The sequence below is a fragment of the Dryobates pubescens genome, chromosome 26, assembly GCF_014839835.1.
Source record: "Dryobates pubescens isolate bDryPub1 chromosome 26, bDryPub1.pri, whole genome shotgun sequence".
Classification (NCBI taxonomy): Eukaryota; Metazoa; Chordata; class Aves; order Piciformes; family Picidae; genus Dryobates; species Dryobates pubescens.
In genome coordinates this window covers 14,986,267-15,006,479 of record NC_071637.1, presented here as the reverse complement: position 1 = coordinate 15,006,479, position 20,213 = coordinate 14,986,267, and the positions used below count along the sequence as shown (strand labels likewise).

The 20,213-nt window shown below is 55.4% G+C and overlaps 2 protein-coding genes across 2 annotated transcripts; one reads left to right on the top strand and one right to left on the bottom strand.

Annotated features, from left to right (window-relative positions):
- Positions 1-217: 217 nt before the first annotated feature.
- On the bottom strand, positions 218-1,022 carry LOC128898587 (uncharacterized). Its single transcript, XM_054173726.1, has one exon. It carries the CDS (start codon positions 996-998, stop codon positions 258-260), a length of 741 nt encoding a protein of 246 aa, XP_054029701.1. The 5' UTR covers positions 999-1,022; the 3' UTR covers positions 218-257.
- An 876-nt stretch (positions 1,023-1,898) lies between these two features.
- On the top strand, positions 1,899-19,071 carry MYBL2 (MYB proto-oncogene like 2; the record flags this gene model as incomplete). The annotated part of the gene is made up of 14 exons (XM_054173727.1): positions 1,899-1,948; positions 4,206-4,299; positions 5,863-5,934; positions 6,270-6,362; positions 8,750-8,970; positions 9,646-9,802; positions 10,299-10,556; positions 11,900-12,286; positions 13,891-14,030; positions 15,240-15,339; positions 15,943-16,056; positions 16,559-16,675; positions 16,891-17,037; positions 18,351-19,071. Coding segments are annotated over 14 exons (2,079 nt in total), but the record flags the coding sequence as incomplete, so codon positions are not given.
- Positions 19,072-20,213: the final 1,142 nt, after the last annotated feature.

The following is a 20,213-nucleotide window of genomic DNA, read 5'->3' as shown; positions in this document are numbered from 1 at the left end:
TTTTGGGGGCTGCCATCAAGAGCCTCCTGCATCCAGCAGCTGTCCCTGTTCGGCACCCCGGGAGGAGAGATTGAACCTGTCACCAGGTGTGAGCGGCCACTGGTTCAGGGCAGGGCAGGAGGGCTTCACCTTCTGTGCCGCAGCATGGATGGGTGGCACAGAAGGTCCCCAGGATGGCACCTCGCAGCCTCCCCGTGCCCCAGGGCAGCAGCAGCAGCATCACAGAGCCTGATGCAGAAACAGGGATGGGGTCAGGATCACTCAAGCTGGGTCCCGAGGGTGGCAGACCTGTGGAGCAGCATAGAATGCTTTTTGAAAGCTCTAGGCCAAGCCAAAGGAATTACCACAGATGTCTCCAGGGGTGATGGGTCCAATTTGGAGCATCCCAGTAGCTTCATCTCCTCAGTGCTCACATCAAGAGACAGGCTGGTGTCCAGGGGATCTTTTATTGCTGAGATCTCCCATCTGGGTGCTGGTATCTTCCCAAGGGCTGAGAAGTCACTGGTGAGCTCAGTGCCCTTGGTGAGCAGGCTGTCCTGCAGTTTGGGCTGCTTTTCTTTCCTGCACGGCGTTGAGGTGTTCTGCAAGGCAATATCCATCAGGGAGCCAGCTCTGCTGGAGTGCTCACAAGGCCAACTAGAGAGGTCAAAGGTGGCCTGGCTGAGGTCAGAGATGCCCTGGGTGAGGCTGTGCAGGTCAGTCTCCACACAGCTGCTCAGGTACTCTGGCTGCTGGACAACGCACAGGGAACTGCCTTTTGTTGCCTTGTCCAAGTCCACGAGAACCTCCCAGGCATCTGGTTTGGAAGCACTGCTAAAATCCATGTCATAACTTCGGACAGGAGAGAGATGGCTATGGCTGGAGGACACAGCCACAAACCCGTTTTCCAGGGCTTCTTTTATGGTCAGGATGCTGGTACCATGTCTCCTGGTGGACAGCATAGTGCAGAGTCCCACTGCTGTCAGGCTTATTGAGGATGTTCCTGTTAGAGCAAGCATGTTATTTGTTCATTAGTGTCTATTAAGGAGGTGCAAACTTGGAGTAGCAGGACTGCTCTCTGCACAATCCTATTTTGGCTGTGCCTGGGGGAGTGAGCAGCTGAGTGGGACCCAGGACAGGTAGGTGGCCACCCAACCTGACATTGGCTTTTAGAGCAAAACAAAAGCACCATGGCCTACTTGTTGCTTAAAGATCATTGTGGAACCTCCCTAGAGTTGTATTTATTCAGCCTCAGCCCAGGTACCACTACTTAGAGCTTTGCACGTGGTGTAGAGAGCCTTAGCAAACCTTTCTATCTGTTACTGGTACTAAGGTGGAACTGCTTTCCCCTTTGTTCCTCAAGTCAGAGGATCATTAGCCCCAGTTAGAGTCCCTTGGAGAGGGAAGTACTGAAACCAGGCTCTGGTTAGGATGGGAGAAGGTGAAGAGAAGCTCTTCTCTTACATGGCAACCCTCACCTGCAGGCCTTTCCCATAGCCCACATAGGTTCCCCATGATGGCCCTCAGGGACAGGTCTTCTTGGTAGGTCTCATGCCATACATCCCTGTCTTCTGATTTATGACTAGAAGTTTCCTTTATGCTGGGAAGGAAGTTCTCACCACCAGTAGCCTCCAGTCAGACTCAGAGGAAACCAGGCAGCTCAGAGAAAGCAGCTACCGTGGGCTGAAGCCATTTTTATACTGAACACTTTAAAAACAGATTAAAAACAACCCCAACCAACCTCCTGAATTTGCTGCCAAGAGAAGCTGTGTGGTCACTGTAGAAGGAAAGTCTTTATGGGACTAAAGTACTCTTTCCTTAAAGATAAGTAAATTGGTATGTGGAAAAAAAAAATGCATGCTAAGAGAACAAACTAAAGTTCATAACTTACCTTCAGCTTCCACAGAAACCTCCTTTGAGATCCTGATCCTTCTTTGCCAGTGCTGCTTCTAGCGGTTTTATACTTCTGGTAAGTCGTTAACGAGTTAATTTCCTAATTAAGCTAGTTTGGGAGAGGAAGGGGAGGTTTGTTTGCTCATTTGGAGCTCCCTGCTGAAGTCCTTCAAGGGCTTGGTGGAGTTTGTAGCCTGTAAGTGGGCAGCCCTGGGGGGTGTCTGCGGGAGTTGTGGTCCTCTGTGGCAGGAGGATATGTAGAGCGTTTCTGCCTGGACACAACACTCTGGCAGGGTCCTCAACAAGGTGATTTTGTAATATTTGCTCTGAAATGCTGGCCTGGAACATTTACAAACACAAGCTTAATGTGGACAGTATAGATGGTGTTGCCTCCTCTCAGTCCTAGTGAGACCATGTTTGTAATACTGTGTTCAGTTCTGGGTTGTCCAAGAGAGGATTTGTGCTGCAAACAGTGCTGATGACACAGGGACGTTTAAGCTATTGCTGAGCAGGGCTTACACAGAACCAAGGCCTTTTCAGCTCCTACTTTGAGCCAGCAATGTGTCCCCATGGCCAAGGCAAGCAGTCTTCTGGGATACATTAAGAAGAGTGTGACCAGCAAGGGAGGTTCTTCTCCTGCTCTACTCTGCCTTAGTGAAGGCAGTCTACACTCCAGGTGTAGACCTGGAGTACTGCATCCAGTTCTGGGCTTCCCAGGTCAAGAGAGACAGGAAACTACTGGGGAGAGTCCAGTAAAGGCTACAAGGATGCTGAGGGGCCTGGAGCATCTCTGAGGAGGAAAGGCTGAGAGCCCTGGGATTGTTTAGCCTGGAGAAGAGCAGCCTGAGAGGGGATCTGATCAATGCTCAGCAAGAGCTAAAGATGGGCAGGCAAGAGGAGGAGGCCAGACTCTTTTCAGTGGTGCCCGGTGACAGGAGAAGGGGCAGCAGAAACAAGCTGCAACCCAGGAAGTTCCATCTGCACAGCCAAGAGCAGGGAAGGGCAGCGTGAAGCCGGCAGGAGCCCGAAGCGCAGAGCGCCAGGTGCTGGCGTGTCAGTAGCTGTCAGTGGTGTGGTGTGACAGTGCCGCTGCCTGGCCGGCTCCGCTCCTCTAGGAAGGATCAGCCTCGTCCGCTCTTGAGGGACTCCATAGTGCACCCCCGAGGCTGCAGAAGCCCCGTGGGGGAGGTCGTTTGTTACTTTTAATGGGTTTTTTTTGGGGGGCCCCTCTTGACGGGAGGCGGGTGCCGTGTCTTGTGGCTGCGGCATGAGGCGCGCAGGGCAGGGCTGTGGCTACGGGAGCTCGCTGCCCATGGCTGAGCGCAGCCGTGGGCACCCCAGAGCCACCTTTCTGGGTGCCGCAGAGGTAATCCGGGGAGGTGGGGATGGGGATGGTGTCGCCCCCCGGTCTCTTTAGCGGGGCTCGGTGGCGGGTGGCCGCCCAGGGGCGGTGCGAGCGGGCGCCCTCCCGCGCGCGCCTCTTTGTGCGGGCGGCGGCCCCGCGCATGCGCGGCCCGGCCCCGCGCAGGGGGGGCGCTGTTGGCGCGAGATAGGAAAAGTGGCGCCGCCGCCGCCGCCGCCGCCGCCTCCCGGCCCCGCCGCCTCCCGCTCCCGGTGCTGGGCCCGGCCCCGGCCCCGCCATGGCGCGCCGCAGCCGCGGGTGAGTGCAGTCCCTGAGGATCCGTGTGGCGGCTACGCGCCTTCCCGCCGCAGCGGGGCGGCCCCGGGGATCTCCCTTCCCGCTGCGCGGGCTCAGCCCGTTCCCGCTCTCGAGCCGGGCAGGCGAGTTGGCGGGCTGCGGGCAGGGCTGCGGGCAGGGCCGCGCTCCCGCAACCCCGGCAGCACCGTTCCCGGGGCGAGGCCCGCTCAAAAGGAGCATCTTGGCTCTACCCAGGAGCTGGGCGAGGGCCTGGCTGTGTCTGCCTGGGAGCAGGGGGTGACAGGGCGGAGCGGGGGTCGGGGGTGGGAGGCGGTGTGCAGGGAGCTGCTCTCCCAGCACTGGCTGCTTCTTACATCCCTCTGGTTTTAATACAGCTGTCGGAGGGCCTGGCGAGCTGTAAGGAGGGGAAATGGAGCCAGTGTCCTCCCAGAGGGACAGGAGGGGGCAGAAAGCAGGAGAAACTCTCCTTTCCCTGCCCTCGACAGCATAAAACCTGCTAGGATGCACCAGGAGCTAAAAGCTGAGGGACTCCTTTAAACCTGGGGGGTGGTCTGAGCAAACGTCTGTGAAGTATTCAGGCTTAGTGCTGGAGGGGAGTAGATCTGGAGCTCAGCTCTGCATGGTGGAGGTTGTTCCCTCTGCTGCATTTCAGTCTTTATTTGCTGCTTTCCAGTGAGGACCAGGATGAGCTGCACTACCAGGACACTGACTCGGATGTGCCGGAGCAGCGGGACGGCAGGTGCAAAGTCAAGTGGACACAAGAAGAGGTGAGTAGGAACCTGGCACTTGGGTGAGAGCAGATGCCTCTGACATGGCACCCAGGGCTTGGTGGTTCCACCCCAGTTCTTACCTCCTGGTCACAGCACCACCTCCTGCTGCCTTGCTCCTGGAGGAGGCCATATGTCTGTTTTCCTGGTGTGAGATAAGGTCTTTGTGAGGCTGGGAGATACGTGGGAGTTGGAAGTGTAGCCTGGTGAGCAAGAACTCCAACCATTTTGCCCTGAGTGAGGCATCTGCTGTCTGCAGAGCTCTTGTGAGCAAAGAGGAGTTCCAAGGGATGGCTGAGGCCTCCAGGAAGCTAAATTGAACACTGGAAATGCCCTCCCTTTTCTCTAGCAAAAGCAGGGAACATTGAGATGGCTTAGTCATCTTGGCCGAGAGCCTGAAACTAGTTGGGATATTCTCTTCCCTCCTGCCAGTCCCTCCATCATTTTTGTTCTGTGTGAGGACTACAAGATGTCCTGTCTGCCCTGGGGTCAGAACACCAAGTAAGGAGGTCTTTGTGCAGGGATCAGAGCAGGTAATGATTTCATGCCTTAGTTTTCCCAGCCACAGCACACAGGCATGAGACACCTGTAGTGGACTTTCTGTGAGCTGTAAGTGTGGGCACAGCTTAGCTAGGGCAGGCTTCAGGAGAGAAGTGCTGTGGAGTCCTGGAGCACTGAAAGGCAGTAGACCACTGAGCTACTGCTGATGCACCTTAATCAGTCAGCTTTCTTGGCCAGGCAAAAGCAATGGGTGAGCTGGGAGATGGACAGTCTGGTCAAGGGTGTACTGGGCTCTATAAACAGGTAGCCTTGGCCAGAGGGTTTGAACCAGACTGGACTGGAACAGAGCTGAGCTCTTGTTTTGTATTTGCTGTATGAGCTTGTCCTAGCGCAGAGCCCAGAACCAGGCTGTTCCAATTGCTGTGTTCTGTTTTGGGCTCCTCACTGCCAGAAGGGTATTAAGGTGCTGGAGCCAGGTCCACAGAAGGGCAGCACAGCTGGTGAAGGCTCTGGGGAACAAGCTCTATGAACATTGTCTGAGGGAACTGGGAGAGGGAAACCTTCTCACTCTGTAACTTCCTGACAAGCGGTTGGAACCAGGTGGGTGTTGGTCTTCTCTCCCAAGTAACAGGGTGGGAGAAAATGGCTTCAGGTTGCCCCAGGGGAAATAGAAGTTGAACATGAGGAACAATATATTCCCTGAGAGGGTTGTCAAGGCCTGGAACAGGCTGCCCGTGGCAGTGGTGGAGTCCCCAGTCCTAGAGGGATTGAAAAGCTGGGCAGAGGTGGTGCTAAGGGACATGGTTGAGTGTTGACCTGGCTGTGCTGGGTTAATGGTTAGACTTGATGACCTAAATGACCTTTTCCAACCTAAACAGTTCTGTGGCTGTAATTGGGCTCCATGTACTGGAGCACTGCTAAAGGATGGTGTGAGCTCCCTTCTTCCCCTGAACACAGAAAGCAAACCCATTCTTCTTGACATAATACCCAGCTTGTTCCCTTGATGCTCTCAGCCCAGGGGTGCTCAGTGGATGTGTAAGTGAATGTCTTTGTTCTTTGCAGGACGAGCAGCTGAAGATGTTAGTCAGACATTATGGGCAGAATGACTGGAAGTTCCTGGCCAGTCACTTTCCTGTAAGTGCCTCCTTGCCCAGTTGGGGATGGCAGGGTTTGCCTGTTGCTCCTTGTGCTCGTTGCCCTGGTGGTCTGTGTCTGTGCAGCACCTTGCACAGGAGGCTGTTCTGTGGCTGCACCTCCATGTGCTCCTTCAGGGCAGGGAGACCTTCCTGCACAGGCACCCTCAAGGGCAAGTGTTGGAGCTGGGGTGGGAAATTGAGGTCCCTGAGTCTCTGCTAATCCTGGCATGTATTCTCCATGTGCTTCTGCATGTTCTTGGGGGGCAGCTTGTGTGTGGGGGGACTGCCTTTGGAGCCTCCACTCTAAGGTGTGGCTCTTCTCATGCCTCCTAGAACCGCAGCGATCAGCAGTGTCAGTACCGGTGGCTCAGGGTGCTGAATCCAGACTTGGTTAAGGGCCCATGGACCAAAGAGGAGGACCAAAAGGTAAGTCAGAGCTGAAAGGAGAGGATCCTGAGTGCTGGACTGTGGCTCTCTGGAGGTGTCAGACCCTTGTGTCTCTTTGTAAGCTGTGGGTAATTCTTTCAAGTGGTGGATAACCCTGAGAGTAACTCTGACCTGTTCCAAGCAGCCTAATGGTCACCATGTGCTGGAGCAGCTCCATGCCTCTTCAGCTAAGCACCTTCTCCTTTTCACACAGTGCTGCTGCAGTAGGCTGCCAAGGGAGAGAGCAGAGAAGGGAATCAATTCATCTGCCTGCTGGCAGACCTCCACCTGACCTGCCATGTTGGACTGAAGGGAAAACAGAGGTGGCATTTCCTGTGCCACAGTAGACAGGCTGCAGTGGGTGTGTGATGTCTGGGTGATTGTGACTTTTATGAGCCTCTCTCTCTGCTGCTTCTAGTGTGAGCTGAGAGAGGCCAGCTCAGCCTCATCATACTGATGTGCTTCTGAGAAGCTGGAGTGAATTCTAACTTTCCAACTTGTACCAAGCTTTTTTTGGCTGCAAAATGTTCTCCTTTGTAACACTTCTGCTGCCCCATTTCTTTCCATTTTGGTCCCATTACAGGCTGTAACAGAGCCTTTTGCTTCCTATCTTTGTGTTCTGTCAAGCATGTTCTCAGGAAGCTTTTCATGATGTCCTTCCACCTTCCTGCAGCAGAGTAGTTGCTGCCTGCTTTCCCCTTCCCTTTGCATGTCCTGACTCTGCCAGGCTGGGCTCCAGCTTTCTCCTCCTAACACTGCACATTGCTTTGCCCTGCAAACACTTCAGCATCTTAACCTGTGCCTCAGATTGGAGTCTTTGGTCTGTTTGTCTCTGCTTACTGGTCAAGAGTCTGCAGCAGGGATGTGTTATGAGCCAAGAGCATTGTGAACATCACCTGCCTACCCACAACTTTCAGCTGAGTGCAGCTGGCCAGGGTAGAAATGCTCTTGGAGAAGCCTTCAGCCTCCTCTCTTAAGGTTTTGGTGGGCTGAATGTTGCAGGCAGTAGACTGTTTCATCCTGACTGTTTCATCTTGCCATGGGCATGTCACAGGAGCTCAGAACAGATTCTGTGCCCATAAGCATTTGCATTGAGCCTCAGGCAGGCATGACCAAGCCCTGGGTGAAGAGGAAATGACAAAGTGGGTGGCTCTTAAGTGGACATTTTTGGTTTTATGCTTTGGAAGTCATGATGTGCATCCTGGTGCTAGCAGGACATGGAGCTGCAGCTTTGCCCTGTCCTTGGTGTGGCACACTTAAAAGGAGGCTGTGCCCAGTGTGCAGATCAGTGCAGGGCTGATAGAGAATGTTATCATGCAGCCAGGCTCTGAATAGGGAGGGCAGAGGAGCACTGGAGCATATCAGACTTGGCCCTTGCTGAGAAATGGGCATATGTGCCTAAATCTGGGCCTCTCTGCCCCTGGTTCACCTGCCAGTCTCCACCTCATCTTCTGCTTTCATAGGTGCCATGTGGCACAAAGTCTGCTTGGGAACAGCCTCCTTCAGAAACGTGGCTGGATCATTGCTCTCAGCTCTGGTTCACCTCATTGGCAGTGCTGGATCCCTCCTAAGGACCAACTGTCTGTGTCTGCTTTAACCTGGTTGCAGGAGAGGTGAAGAGCAAAGCCCTGAGATAGAATAGAATTAACCAGGTTGGAAAAGACCTTTGAGATCATCCAATCCAACCCATCACCCAACACCATCTAAACCATGGCACCAAGTGCCTCATCCAGGCTCTTCCTAAACACCTCCAGTGATGGGGACTCCACCACCTCCCTAGGCAGCACATTCCAATGGCCAGTCTCTCTTGCTGTGAAGAACTTATTCCTAACATCCAGCCTAAACTTCCCCTGGCACAGCTTGAGACTGTGTCCTCTTGTTCTGGTGCTGCTTGCCTGGGAGAGGAGCCCAACCCCCACCTGGCTACAACCTCCCTTCAGGTAGTTGTAGAGAGCAAGAAGGTCTCCCCTGAGTCTCCTCCAGGCTGAGCAGCCCCAGCTCCCTCAGCCTCTCCTCACAGGGCTGTGCTCCAGACCCCTCCCCAGCTTTGTTGCCTTTCTCTGGACACCTTCCAGCATCTCAGCATCTTTCCTAAACTGAGGAGCCCAGAACTGGACACAGGACTCAAGGTGTGGCCTAACCAGTGCTGAGCACAGGGCAGAATGACCTCCCTGCTCCTGCTGGCCACACTGTTCCTGATGCAGGCCAGGATGCCCTTGGCCTTCTTGGCCCCCTGAGCACGCTGCTGGCTCTTGTTCAGACCAGTACCCCCAGGTCCCTCTCTTCCAGGCCGCTCTCCAGCCACTCTGTCCCCAGCCTTGTAGCACTGCATGGCTGTTGCTGACCTTCCCCTCCCTTCTTCCACGTCCTTGTTTCCCTCCCTGCAGGTGATTGAGCTGGTTAAGAAGTACGGCACCAAGCAGTGGACGCTGATCGCCAAGCACCTGAAGGGGCGGCTGGGGAAGCAGTGCCGCGAGCGCTGGCACAACCACCTGAACCCCGAGGTGAAGAAGTCCTCCTGGACAGAGGAGGAGGACCGCATCATTTTCGAGGCCCACAAGGTGCTGGGCAATCGGTGGGCAGAGATTGCCAAGCTGCTGCCTGGCAGGTAGGGCCTCTGCTCGCTGCTGCCTTCGGGGCTGGGGGCCCGAGGGGGCGCAGGTGTGGGGCTCGCACGCGGGGGGGGGCCAAGAGCCGGCGGGAGCTGTGGGCTCTGCTGCCAGGCTGCTGTCAGTGCTGATTGCTCATAGCATAGCATAGAATAGCATAGCATAGAATAGCATAGCATAGAATAGCATAGAATAAACCAGGTTGGAAGAGACCTTCAAGATCATCGAGTCCAACCCATCATCCAACACCACCTAATCAACCATGGCACCAAGCACCCCATCAAGTCCCCTCCTGAACACCTCCAGTGATGGTGACTCCACCACCTCCCTGGGCAGCACATTCCAATGGGCAATCACTCTCTCTGTGTAAAACTTCCTCCTAACCTCCAGCCTAAACCTCCCCTGGCACAGCCTGAGACTGTGTCCTCTTGTTCTGGTGCTGTTTGCCTGGGAGAAGAGACCAACCTCTGCCTGTCTACAACCTCCCTTAAGGTAGTTGTAGAGAGCAATAAGGTCACCCCTGAGTCCTCCTCTTCTCCAGGCTAAGCAACCCCAGCTCCCTCAGCCTCTCCTCACAGGGCTGTGTTCCGAGCCCCTCACCAACCTTGCTGCCCTTCTCTGGACACGCTCCAGCAAGTCAACCTCCTTCCTAAACTGTTCTCTTTCTCCTGCAGGACTGACAACGCTGTGAAGAATCACTGGAACTCCACCATCAAGAGGAAGGTGGACACTGGAGGTTTCCTCAGTGAAACTAAAGAGTCCAAGGCGCTGTACGTGCTGGTGGAGGTGGATGACCAAGAGAGCCAAAGTCAAACCAACGCTGGCAGCCAGGTACTGCACCAGCACCTTTACAGCAGGCAGCTGTGCCAGCTGCCCTGCTCTGCTGACAGGCTTGTCTTGGAGACCCAAAGTGGGGTTTGGCTCTGTTGTGCTGTTGCTGGTGGGAGAGGGAGGCTGCTTCAGCCAGTGTGGGGGGCAGGGTGAAGAGATGATGTGTTCCTTGTTGCTGGAAATAAAGCAGCAGGGGAAGTGCACAGTTGGGTTTGTTCTTGCAGAAAGTGTGTGGTTTGCAAAGGCAGGCCCTTGGACAGCAGGAAATGCAGGATTAGTGCTCCCTGCTCAGCCCAGGCCTGTGCTGCTTGTGGTGCACAGACTCTTGCTCAGATGTTCTGTGGGACAGAGGGAGAATGGGGATGTGAAACAAGCTGAAGGAGAGGTAGAAGAGGTGGAGCCGAACATGCCTGGGGACTCCTGCTCCTTGTCACCAGGCTTGACACTTCCCTTGCTTTCTACTAATGGCTGGATTCTCTCTGTTGTGTGTGCAAAGAGAGTGCTGCCCAGCTGGCCAGTCAATGTCTCTGAAATAAAGGAAGAGTATGGCAGTGATGAGGAAGTGACAGGCGTTCAGGAGCTACCTGCCGAGCTGCCAGCTGCTGACCTGGCAGAGACCAGCCCTGAGGATGCAGTGCCTGAGGATGCCTCTTCCTCTGTCACCTCACCCTACAAGTGGGTGGTTGAAGCTGCCAGCTGTTTGTACCCATCATCTGTGCCAGCCTTCACTGAAGCTCTGGACATGATTGAATCTGTGAGTAACAATCCTTTGCTCTTCCAGGGAGGCCAATCCCCTCCTTTTTCCCCTGAGTGCCTTTAGTGGGTCCCCTTGCTCATCACCATGGGCACCCTGAGGAGAGCTGGCTCTGTCACTGGCTTGTGGCTTCCCACCATCTCTGTTCCAGGGCTGGATTAGGCCTTTCCAGCTCTGGGCTTGCAAATTCCCCTAGGTGGATGTCCTTGGGCATGAGTGGTATGGTAGAGACTGTAGGTGCTGGCAAATCTAATCTCAAGACCTTTATCAGTCAGTGTTCTGAGCTCTCTGTCTCACAACAGTTCAGGCTCATGGTCACTGGCTTTCCTTTCCCTCCTGTTATGGGTTGGGATAGGACAGGAGTGACTGGGAGCAGGCCAGGCCCCCTCGTGCTGGAGTGCTACCACCCTTTGCTTTCCGTGGAGGTAGTGGTGTTTGGGGGCCAGTCGAGCAGCAAGGGAGGCTGGGGAGAATTACCCCGCAGGGAAATGTCACTGCAGGCACCACCCTGCCCGAGGAGCTGATGATCTGATCAGCTGTGAAGGATCCACCTTGCATGTGTATGAGAGGGCAGAGAGCCTGTGCCCAAGGCTTAATGGCCCATCGGTGGGTCCTTAGGGGCCTGCTTGTGAGGTGCCTTGGGTATTGGTGGGGCTGAGCTGTGAAGCAGCTGATCTCTGAACCGGCCTAGTTGTCTTTAATCTGCTCTCAACAGTGTGGCCACAACAGAGCTCTGTGCCCAGCTGCATTGATGTGGCTGGGTGTTGGTGTTTGGTGACAGTCCCTTCATTCAACCCTCTTGCCAGACCTATCCCCAGCTGCTTTGTTTTGCCCCTCCTGTGCGGGGGTGCAGCTGTTTGTGCAGCTGTGCTGTGAACTGAGCTGGGAAATCAGCTTTGCAGAAAGAGGGAAGTGTGCCCTGTGCACAAGCAGCAGCTTTCAGCTGGGTCTGTTCCCCAGTCTGCTTCTCAGCTGTGCTGGCAGCAGAGGGGAGCAGGGCTTGAACTCTCCTCTGGCCAGGCTCCTTGCAGAAGCTGGTCCAGTCCCACACATTCACTTTGTTTCACCAGCTGGCTGCTTAGTTTTCCTTCCTGGGCTGCTGGCCTCAGGTTGCACCCAGGGAGGTTTAGGTTGGACCTGAGGAACAATTTCTTCCCCCCAGAGGGTTGTCAGGCCCTGGCCCAGGCTGCCCAGGGCAGTGCTGGAGGGGTTTCAGAGCTGTGTGGATGTGATGCTGAGGGCCGTGGATCCGTGGTGAGCTGGCAGTGCTGCTTGGCCTGCTGGGTGATCTGCGAGGTCTCTTCCAACCCAACCGATTCCGTGACGGTTTGCCTTGTGTGCAGGACCCGGATGGGTGGTGTGACCTGTCCCAGTTTGACCTGCCTGAGGAGCCCTCTGCTGGCAGCAGCAGCGGCAGCAACAGCCCCGTGAGGCAGAGCCCCAGCAAGGCGGCGCCGTCCCTGCCCAACGTCACCGAGTACCGCCTGGACGGCCACACCATCTCCGACCTGAGCAAGAGCAGCAAGGGGGAGCTCATCCCCATCTCTCCCCACGCCGAGGGGAGCTTTGGCACGCCCCCCTCCGTGCTGAAGAGGCAGAAGAAGAGGAAGTTCTCCCTTTCCCCTGTCACAGAGAGTGCCACCAGCACCAGCCTCTCCTTCCTCGACTCCTGCAACAGCATGACGCCCAAGAGCACCCCTGTCAAGACGCTGCCTTTCTCTCCATCTCAGGTACAGGGCAGTGGCAGAGCCCAGGCTCTGCTCTGCTTGGGCTCACCTGGGAGCTGGTAACCCTGTGAGTGCTCTATCTGGTTGCTTTCATGCCAGGGTTTCCCATCAGCTCTGCCAGCTTTGTGTTTCTCCTCCCTTGGATGAGGCAGTGCCAGTGCACAGGGTCTGTCTGTGCTAAAGCAAGGTGCAGAGTTGGGTTCTGGCAGTCTCCAGTGCTGCTCTTCTGTGTCTGGGAGCTCCTCTGGGAGCACTGGCAGTGCCAGGGAAGCCCAGTTATCCTGGGTGATGGGCAGGGTGTGTGCCCACTGTGAGGAAGGAGCACCACTGTGTGCCTGCCTGCTGCAGGACTGCTGCAGGGCATGGTGCTTCTGTCCCCAGGGCCTTACTTCTATCCCCAGGGCATTGCTTCTGCCCCAGCTCTGGGTAGCAGAGTGCCAACAGTGACAAGTGGCTTCCCCTGTTTGTTTCCAGTGAGGCCATGCAGGCAGGGTCAGCAGCACACACCTGGTGCAGAGCCCTGAGCTGCTGTGCTTAGGAAAGTGTTCCTGTCTGTTGCAAAAGGAGCTGAGAATCTTTCAGCCCATGCCACCCTCCTGTGACCACCCTCCTGTGACCACCCTCCTGTGACCACCCTCCTGTGACCACCCACCTGTGACCACCCACCTGTGGAGCTCTGTGTCTTGGAGCACTCTGGTGTTCAGTCCCACTAGTGTCTTGTGCAGTGTGTGCTGCTTTCTCCAGCACAGTTCCCACAGCTGCTGTTGGTCAGACCATGACTACCTTGTGCCTTCCAGGCCTTTCTCTCTCCTGTTTCTGCAGCCCTGGGTGGCACATGGGAGAGCACCACAGGACAGTGACAGCCATTTTCAGGTGGACCTCAAATGCAGGGTCAAAAAAAGCCCTGGGAAATCTGAGTGGGACCTGAAATGAGCAGCTCTGCAGAGTGTAAGGTGCTGGCAGACCTGGAGTGAGTCTGGGAAAGCAAACAGCATGTCTTGCCTCTCAGTCTGAGCTTCAGCCATCAGTGGCTGTTCCACACAGAACTTCTCTCTTCCAGTTGCTTCTTGGGTACAAACTTTGCTCCATCTGGCAGCGAGGCTGTCATGGAGTGAAATCCTGGCAGAGCTGAGGCACTTTGCTGGTTTCTCACAGTTGGTGCTGTGCAGGTAGCTCAGGGCAAGACCTGTTGCCTTGCAGACTGTTGTGTTGTGTGGACATCCCTCACAGTGGCCAGCCTGAGGTGGGCAAAGCCTTTTGGGAGGCTGGCATTATCTCTTCCACCATTTGCTTGCTCTTATCTGGACCAGTGCAAGGAGAGAGTTCTTTCCCACCCCGTAGCTGCTTGTTGTCATATCAGCTCCTCCCTTGTGGGAACTGAACAATCCTTGGAGGGATGAGGCAACTTCTGGCAAGCTTCCATGTGTCTCTCCATGTACAGGAGTGTCCATGAGGGTAGCCCTGCTTTGGACTGGGACAGATCCCTCTTGTGCCACTTGGCATGGGAGGATTGTCCCTGCTTCAGAGTCTCCCTGCTGTGTAGGACCAAGCCATGACTTGGTGCTGAGACTGAGTCTCCTCTCTTTCTTTCTTTCTTTGCTGTGCAGTTCTTAAACTTTTGGACCAAACAGGATACACTGGAACTGGAGAACCCATCTCTGACCTCCACTCCTGTGTGCAGCCAGAAGGTGATTGTCACCACCCCTCTGCACAGGGACAAGACCCCTCTGCTCCAGAAGAACTCGGCGTGAGTCCTTTCCTCCTCTTGCTCCCCCAGCTGAGCAGCATCTCTGCTGCTGGTGCTGACCCTTCTGAGAGGGGCAGGGCAGGCTGGGGCATGTCCCTAAACCTGTGCTATCACCCACCAGAGCCAGCTCCTGTGAGCTGCAGGGAGCAGTGGTGCCATCTGGCTGGGGGTGCAGCCAAGTGAGCAGTGCTGTGCTCAGCTGCTGGGGGCACTCTTGCCTTCTGTGTCTGGGAAACGTTGGTGTGAGCCCTGTGGCAGCAGGGAAGGGATTTGATGTCCTCAGATCCATCCCTGTGGCTCTGCCCCCTCTGCTTTGCCTGACCTAAGAGGCAGTCCAAGGCCCCACTAGCAGGCAGGTGGGAAGGGCTGATCTGCACAGGGAGTGTTTTGCTGGCAGACTGAACCACAGAGCATACTCAGGTTGGAAAGGACCTTAAAGATCATCCAGTTCCAACCCCCTTGCCATGGTCAGGGACACTTCCTGCTAGACCAGGCTGCTCAGGTTCCCATCCAGCCTGGCTTTGAACACTTCCAGGCTTGGAGCCTCCACAGCTTCTCTGGGCAATCTGTTGCAGTGTCTCACCACCTCTGAGGTGAAGAGTTTCTTCCTAATATCTAATTTAAATGCAGCCTCTTCCAGTTTGAGGCTTCCATTCCTCCTCCTGCCACTCCATGCCTTAGTAAAAAGTCCCTCTTCAGCAGCTCCCTTCAAATCCTGGCAGGCTGAAGCAGTGCAGTGTCTGGGGGTGCTGGCTGTGCTAGCAAAACCACTCTGCTGTTAGCATGGTCCACAGCAGCTCTCCTGTCAAGGCACTTTGAGCTGCTTTGGCCTGCTCTAAGTGCATTTGCACCCAGGACTTGTGCTGGTCTAGCTGTGACTGTCACAAGCCTGTGCTGGGCCTGAGTAGATCCACCAGCAGAAGCACTGCAGAGTAGGCTTGCTGCATGCTGCCTGTGCCAGGCTGGTGCTGTGCTGCTGTGCAGGGGTGCTTGGCAGCTGGCCCACCTAAAGATTTTTCCCTGCTAAGGGCTCCTCCCTGCCTGTTTGCCCTGCTTCAGCCCCAGGAATAATCCACCCAAGAAGAAAGCTTCTGCTGCTGCCACCTCTCTGTGCAGTGGCTCATGTAATGAGAGGGCTTAGAAAGCTGGGGGGTGGTTTGTGTGGGTCACAGCATGTCTGATCCTTCATCTTTCCCTCTCTGCTGCCAGGTTTGTCACACCAGATCAGAAGTATGTGGTGGACAACACCCCTCACACCCCCACACCCTTCAAAAATGCCCTGGAGAAATATGGCCCAATTAAGCCTCTGGTGAGTGTTGGGCAGGTCTGGTACTTGGTGTCTGGTGGTGGGGGGAACAAGGGGAGATGGGGGAGGTGGCAGCAGAGCTGTGAGCCAGCTGTTACCTGTGCTGTAACAAAACACTGCTTTGTAGTGCCAGGCTGAGGTGGGAGGGTTGAAGGGGGCCTTGGCATGGTGAACATCTCAGGGTAAGTAGCCACAAGGGCTTTAGCTCCTCTGTAAACCACCTCAGAATGCCCAGACCTGCCCTTCAGTCAGGGGCAGTGTTTGGCTGCTGCTGGCCTTGAGGAAAACCAGGGAACTGACAGCTCTGAGGCACTGGGCCTCTTACTGTGAGTGTTGTGGGGATGGCAGTTTCCAGCATCCAGGATGCCTTCTGTGCCTCCTGGGCCCTTGACTGCACACCTAGGGTTCAGCTGATGAGTCTCTCATGCCTGAGGATGCTGTACCTCTGTCAGGCCAACAGACCTCTCATTCCTACTTGGGAAGTAAAGAAGTTGAGTTTGTGCTTGTCCTCCCTCAGTGAGCTCCCCTTATCCCTCAAGAGAAGCCCTGGTGAGTCTGCCCAGCATAGCAATGGTGACTGTCTTGTGCTGCTCCTTTTCACTCCAGCCCCAGACTCCTCACCTGGAAGAAGACTTGACAGAGGTGCTTCGAAGTGAAGCTGGCATTGAGCTTATCATAGAGGATGATGTGAAGCCTGAGAAGCAGAAGAGGAAACAAGGGGTGAGATGACTTTACACCTAGAACCTGCTGCCTGAGGGCTGTTCTGCCCAGTTTTGTTCACCCTGATGTTGATACCAAAAAAGTTTGTGGCCTGTGGCTGCTGCTTGAGAGGTGCCTGAGATTAAGGCCTGCTGGAAATGTGTCCAGCTGTGTCCTGGTGGGGATGAACTGGGAGCATGGTAGCAGATGCCATGGCAGTGTGGAGCATCTGTGTCAAGTTGGGCACCCAGAATGCTGTGGGAAAGCTTTGGTGGCTTCCCTCTCCTGCTGAAAGGAGCTGGGAGATCTCTGAGTGCTTGCTGGTGACCCCTGTTTGAATCTGGGCTCTGGGGCTGGGAGGTCTCTGAGTGCTTGTTGGTGACCCCTGTTTGAATCTGGGCTCTGGGGCTGGGATGTTCCTGGAGTGCTTGCTGGTGACCCCTGTTTGAATCTGGGCTCTGGGGCTGGGATGTTCCTGGAGTGCTTGCTGGTGACCCCAGCTGTTTGAACCCTGTCCCCACAGCTGCGCAGGAGTCCCATCAAGAAGGTCAGGAAGTCTCTGGCCCTGGACATTGTGGATGAGGACATGACACAGAATGTGCCTGCCCTGCCCAAGACTGTCTGCTTCAAAAGGAGCCAGGTGAGGGCTCCCAGCACAGGTGGGACCAGCCCCTGCTCCAAAGAGAGTCAGCACGGAGCCATGGTGGGAGCTTTGCCACCTGCAGCTGCCTCTGACCAGCAGCTGTGGATGTGGATGAAGGGCTGAACTTGTTAGCTGGCCCTTTGGCCAGGCCAGGCATTTATTTTGGGGCAAATTAACTTGCTGCTTACATGTTTTTCCCTCCTTCTTTGCAGCCTGTGAATTTCCTGTCGAGGTCCCTGAGCCTCTCCTCCTCCAGCAGGAAGAATGACAGTGGCTTGCTCAACAGGGCCTTTGTGCAAGTGCAGCCAGAGAAAATGTCCTGCAGGAAAATGCCAAGCCACTTCAGACCACCAGCACCAGTAAGCCCTTCAGCTTCCCAGTCAGTTGGTCAGCTGGTAGTGCTGCCCTTGTCCCTCCTCAGGAGGAGGAGTGAGGAGATGAAGCACTGTGCTCTCCTGTGGAGGCATCAGGGCTCTCTTCGCACCGAGGTCTGGAGATGCTGCTGAGCTGCAGCTTCCTCCTGCCTCTTTGCACTCCTGCCTTTCTACAGGGGCTCAGAGCCCTGTGGTAGATCTCACCTGTGGCCTGCTTAGTGTGTTTGGCCCTGGATTTCCTCATGGGAGGCTGCTGCTTCTCCCACTCCATCAAGGAAGTGGGATGATTGATCCAGCAGTGAAGGCAACCTCCCTGTTTCCAGTGAGCTCTCCTTGGGTAGACAACAGTAGGTTCATCTGTCTTGTTTCTCTGGGCATGGCAAGGCTGCCAAGTGCTGTGTAAATGCTAACCCCAAAGGTGTTTCCCACCCCTGTGATTTTTAGGGTGCCTTTAGATGGTGGTGGTGAAGGCTGTGGGCAGCACAGGCTGGCTTTGCCCTGCAGCATGCCTGAGCCCCTGGCAGTGCAGAGCTCAGCTGACATGTGCCACCCTGGGCCTTGTGCTGAGGATGGTGCTCCTGCAGCTGCTCTGTTCCTCAGCTCCACACAGTTGTGTCTGGGTTGTGCTGGAGTCACAGCAGCTGCAGATGCCCTGTGGGACACAAACACTTCCTTGTGCTCTCAAATCTTCCCCACTCCCTGGGTGTGCAGGCAGGGAGCTCCTTGCTTTGTTAGCAGGGCTTGGAGGTGCTGCCTTGGGCCAAGTCATGGGAGCTCTCTGGGAGCTTGAGTGAGGATGAAGGTAGTGATCTCCCTGGGGAGGGGGGAAGCTGCAGCTGGGGAGGGGGGCTCACTGCAGGTGTGGGGGTGCCCTCACATCCCAGGTGAGTGGTGCCTTGCTGAGCAGCCTTGGGTCAGTCTTCAGGACTGGAGGTGGCATCTCTCCCTGGATTAGAGCTGTCTTGTGAAAGCTCTTCCTTCTGACAAACAATTGCTGCTCAGCCACAGAGTTCCTTCCCCTTCTTAATATAAAACCTGCTTCAACACTTCCATTTCTCCTCCTCTGGAGACATTCCAGGCCTGCCTTGGACACTGCCATCCTGGGCCACCCTGCTGTGGGTCACCCTGCTTCAGCAGGGGGGGAGGCTGACCTAGGTGATCTCCAGAGGTCCCTTCCAGCCCTCACTCTGCTGGGCTTCTGGGACTTATTTGTGCTGCCTTTGAACAACGGGACCTTGATGCTGTGTTCATCCTCTGCCTTAGCCATGGTGCACATTGGCTTTCTTTCCCCTCTCCAGATGACCAGGGCTTGGAAAGCAGTAGCCTGTGGTGGAACCCAAGACCAACTCTTCATGCAGGAGAAAGCTCGACAGTTTCTGGGCATGCTGAAACAGAGTCACACATCAAGGACCTTAATCTTGTCATGAAGGATTGTTCTGCCTTGTTTGGGTCTGGGTTTGCTTTTGCCTTAATTTTATTTTATTGCTTTAAAGGAGGTTTGGTGGTTTGGTTTTTTTTTGGTTCCTGTTTTATTTTGTCCTGAGGGAAGGGGGAACCACAGAAGAAACAACCTCTGCCAGGCTGTGGGGTGTGAGGTGGAGTTTCCCCTTCTGCTCCCAGGGTAGATGGCTTTGTTGTAATAGCTGGGGCTAAGTGCTGGCTAGTGTGTGGAATGCAAGGCTGGGGCTCCTGATGCCCAGGCAGCCAAGGGAGGGCTGGAGAGCCAGCAGCAAGACCTGGCTGGGCTACAGCAGAAGCACTCAGCAGCCTGGAGCAGCCTGTGCCCCTCCCAGCCTGCCTGGATGTCCTGCTGGCTGCTCTGGTACCTCAGGAATGGCTTTTGTGAGGGCTCCTGCATGTCTTGTGGATGGAGTGGCTCCCTGCTCCTCTAGGAGGAGGGAAGGAGATGTGCTTTGGGGTGCCCCATGCTTGAAGCTGGCCCCTGGCTCCGTGTGGGCTGTGCTGTGCAGCAGGTGTCTCTCCTCAGGGCTGTGCCTCCCCCCCACCCCCCAAAATAAACTATGGTGCTAACATCACCCTGTCACCTGGACTCTGACTGCACAGGGCCTTGGGGGAGGCAGTGCTGTGCTGGGGTGGCCAGATGCAGCAAAGCACTGGGTTTCAGGTGGGATCTTTGCTTTCCTTGCAAGGAAAGTCCCTGAAATAGAATAGAATAAACCAGACCAGGTTGGAAGAGACCTTCAAGATCCTGTTGGCTTCTCAGCATGGAGGAGGAGGGATGGTTCCCCCCCACCCTCTTCAGCAATTTGGCTGCTTCATGGGAAGGTGCCTCAGCATGGCTGGGATCTCTGCAGAGAGCTGTGGGCTGGAGGAGAGCACCAAGAGGGTGTGATACAGCAGAGCCTTTTCTGTCCTTCCTTCCTGGGGAGGCCAAAGCTGCATCCATGTAGCTGTGCCAGTGTGGCAGCAGTAGAATAGTCTCCTGCTTTGACACAGCCAAGGATGAAATGTGGCTGCTGCAGCAAGGCTAACTGCAATTAGAAACATGCTGGAAAGATGGAGGAGCAGCTCTCTGCTCAGGCTCTGCTGGGCTTGGCTGTTCCTGCACTGGGGAGGTTGACAAAAGCAAGCCCAGGGCTGGCTTTCCTTCCTGGAGCCACCATCAACAGGCAGCCATAGAACCACAGAACTGTCAGGGTTGGAAGGGACCTCAAGGCTCAGCCAGTCCCAACCCCCCTGCCATGGGCAGGGACACCTCACACCACAGCAGGTTGCTCACAGCCACATCCAGCCTGGCTGCAAACACCTCCAGGCAGGAGGTTTTCACCACCTCCCTGGGCAACCTGTGCCAGGCTCTCACCACCCTCCTGGGGAAGAACTTCCCAACATCCAGTCTGAGTCCTGGGCAGGCAGGAGCTGCTGGAGGATAAATGGGGGTGTGAGCCTGGCACATGTGCTTGGGAGCTGCCCCTAAATGAAAGGATTATGAGGCTGAGGAGCATTAACTGCTGCTCTGCTGCTGTAAATCCAGAGAGCCAGGCTGCCCTGCCTTGTGGAGTGCTTATTAAGAAAGATTGAGGGGCAGAAAATTACCAGGGAAAGTAAGCAAGGCCTGGCATAGTTAATGAGCAAAGATGCAATTAGCTTTTAATTGGGAACTGAAGCTCCTCTGGTGTAGCTCTAACCAGCCCAGCTCAGCT

Excerpts from the sequence above, each read along its gene's own strand:
- LOC128898587 (XM_054173726.1), bottom strand. The coding sequence starts at position 998 with ATGCTTGCTCTAACAGGAACATCCTCAATAAGCCTGACAGCAGTGGGA.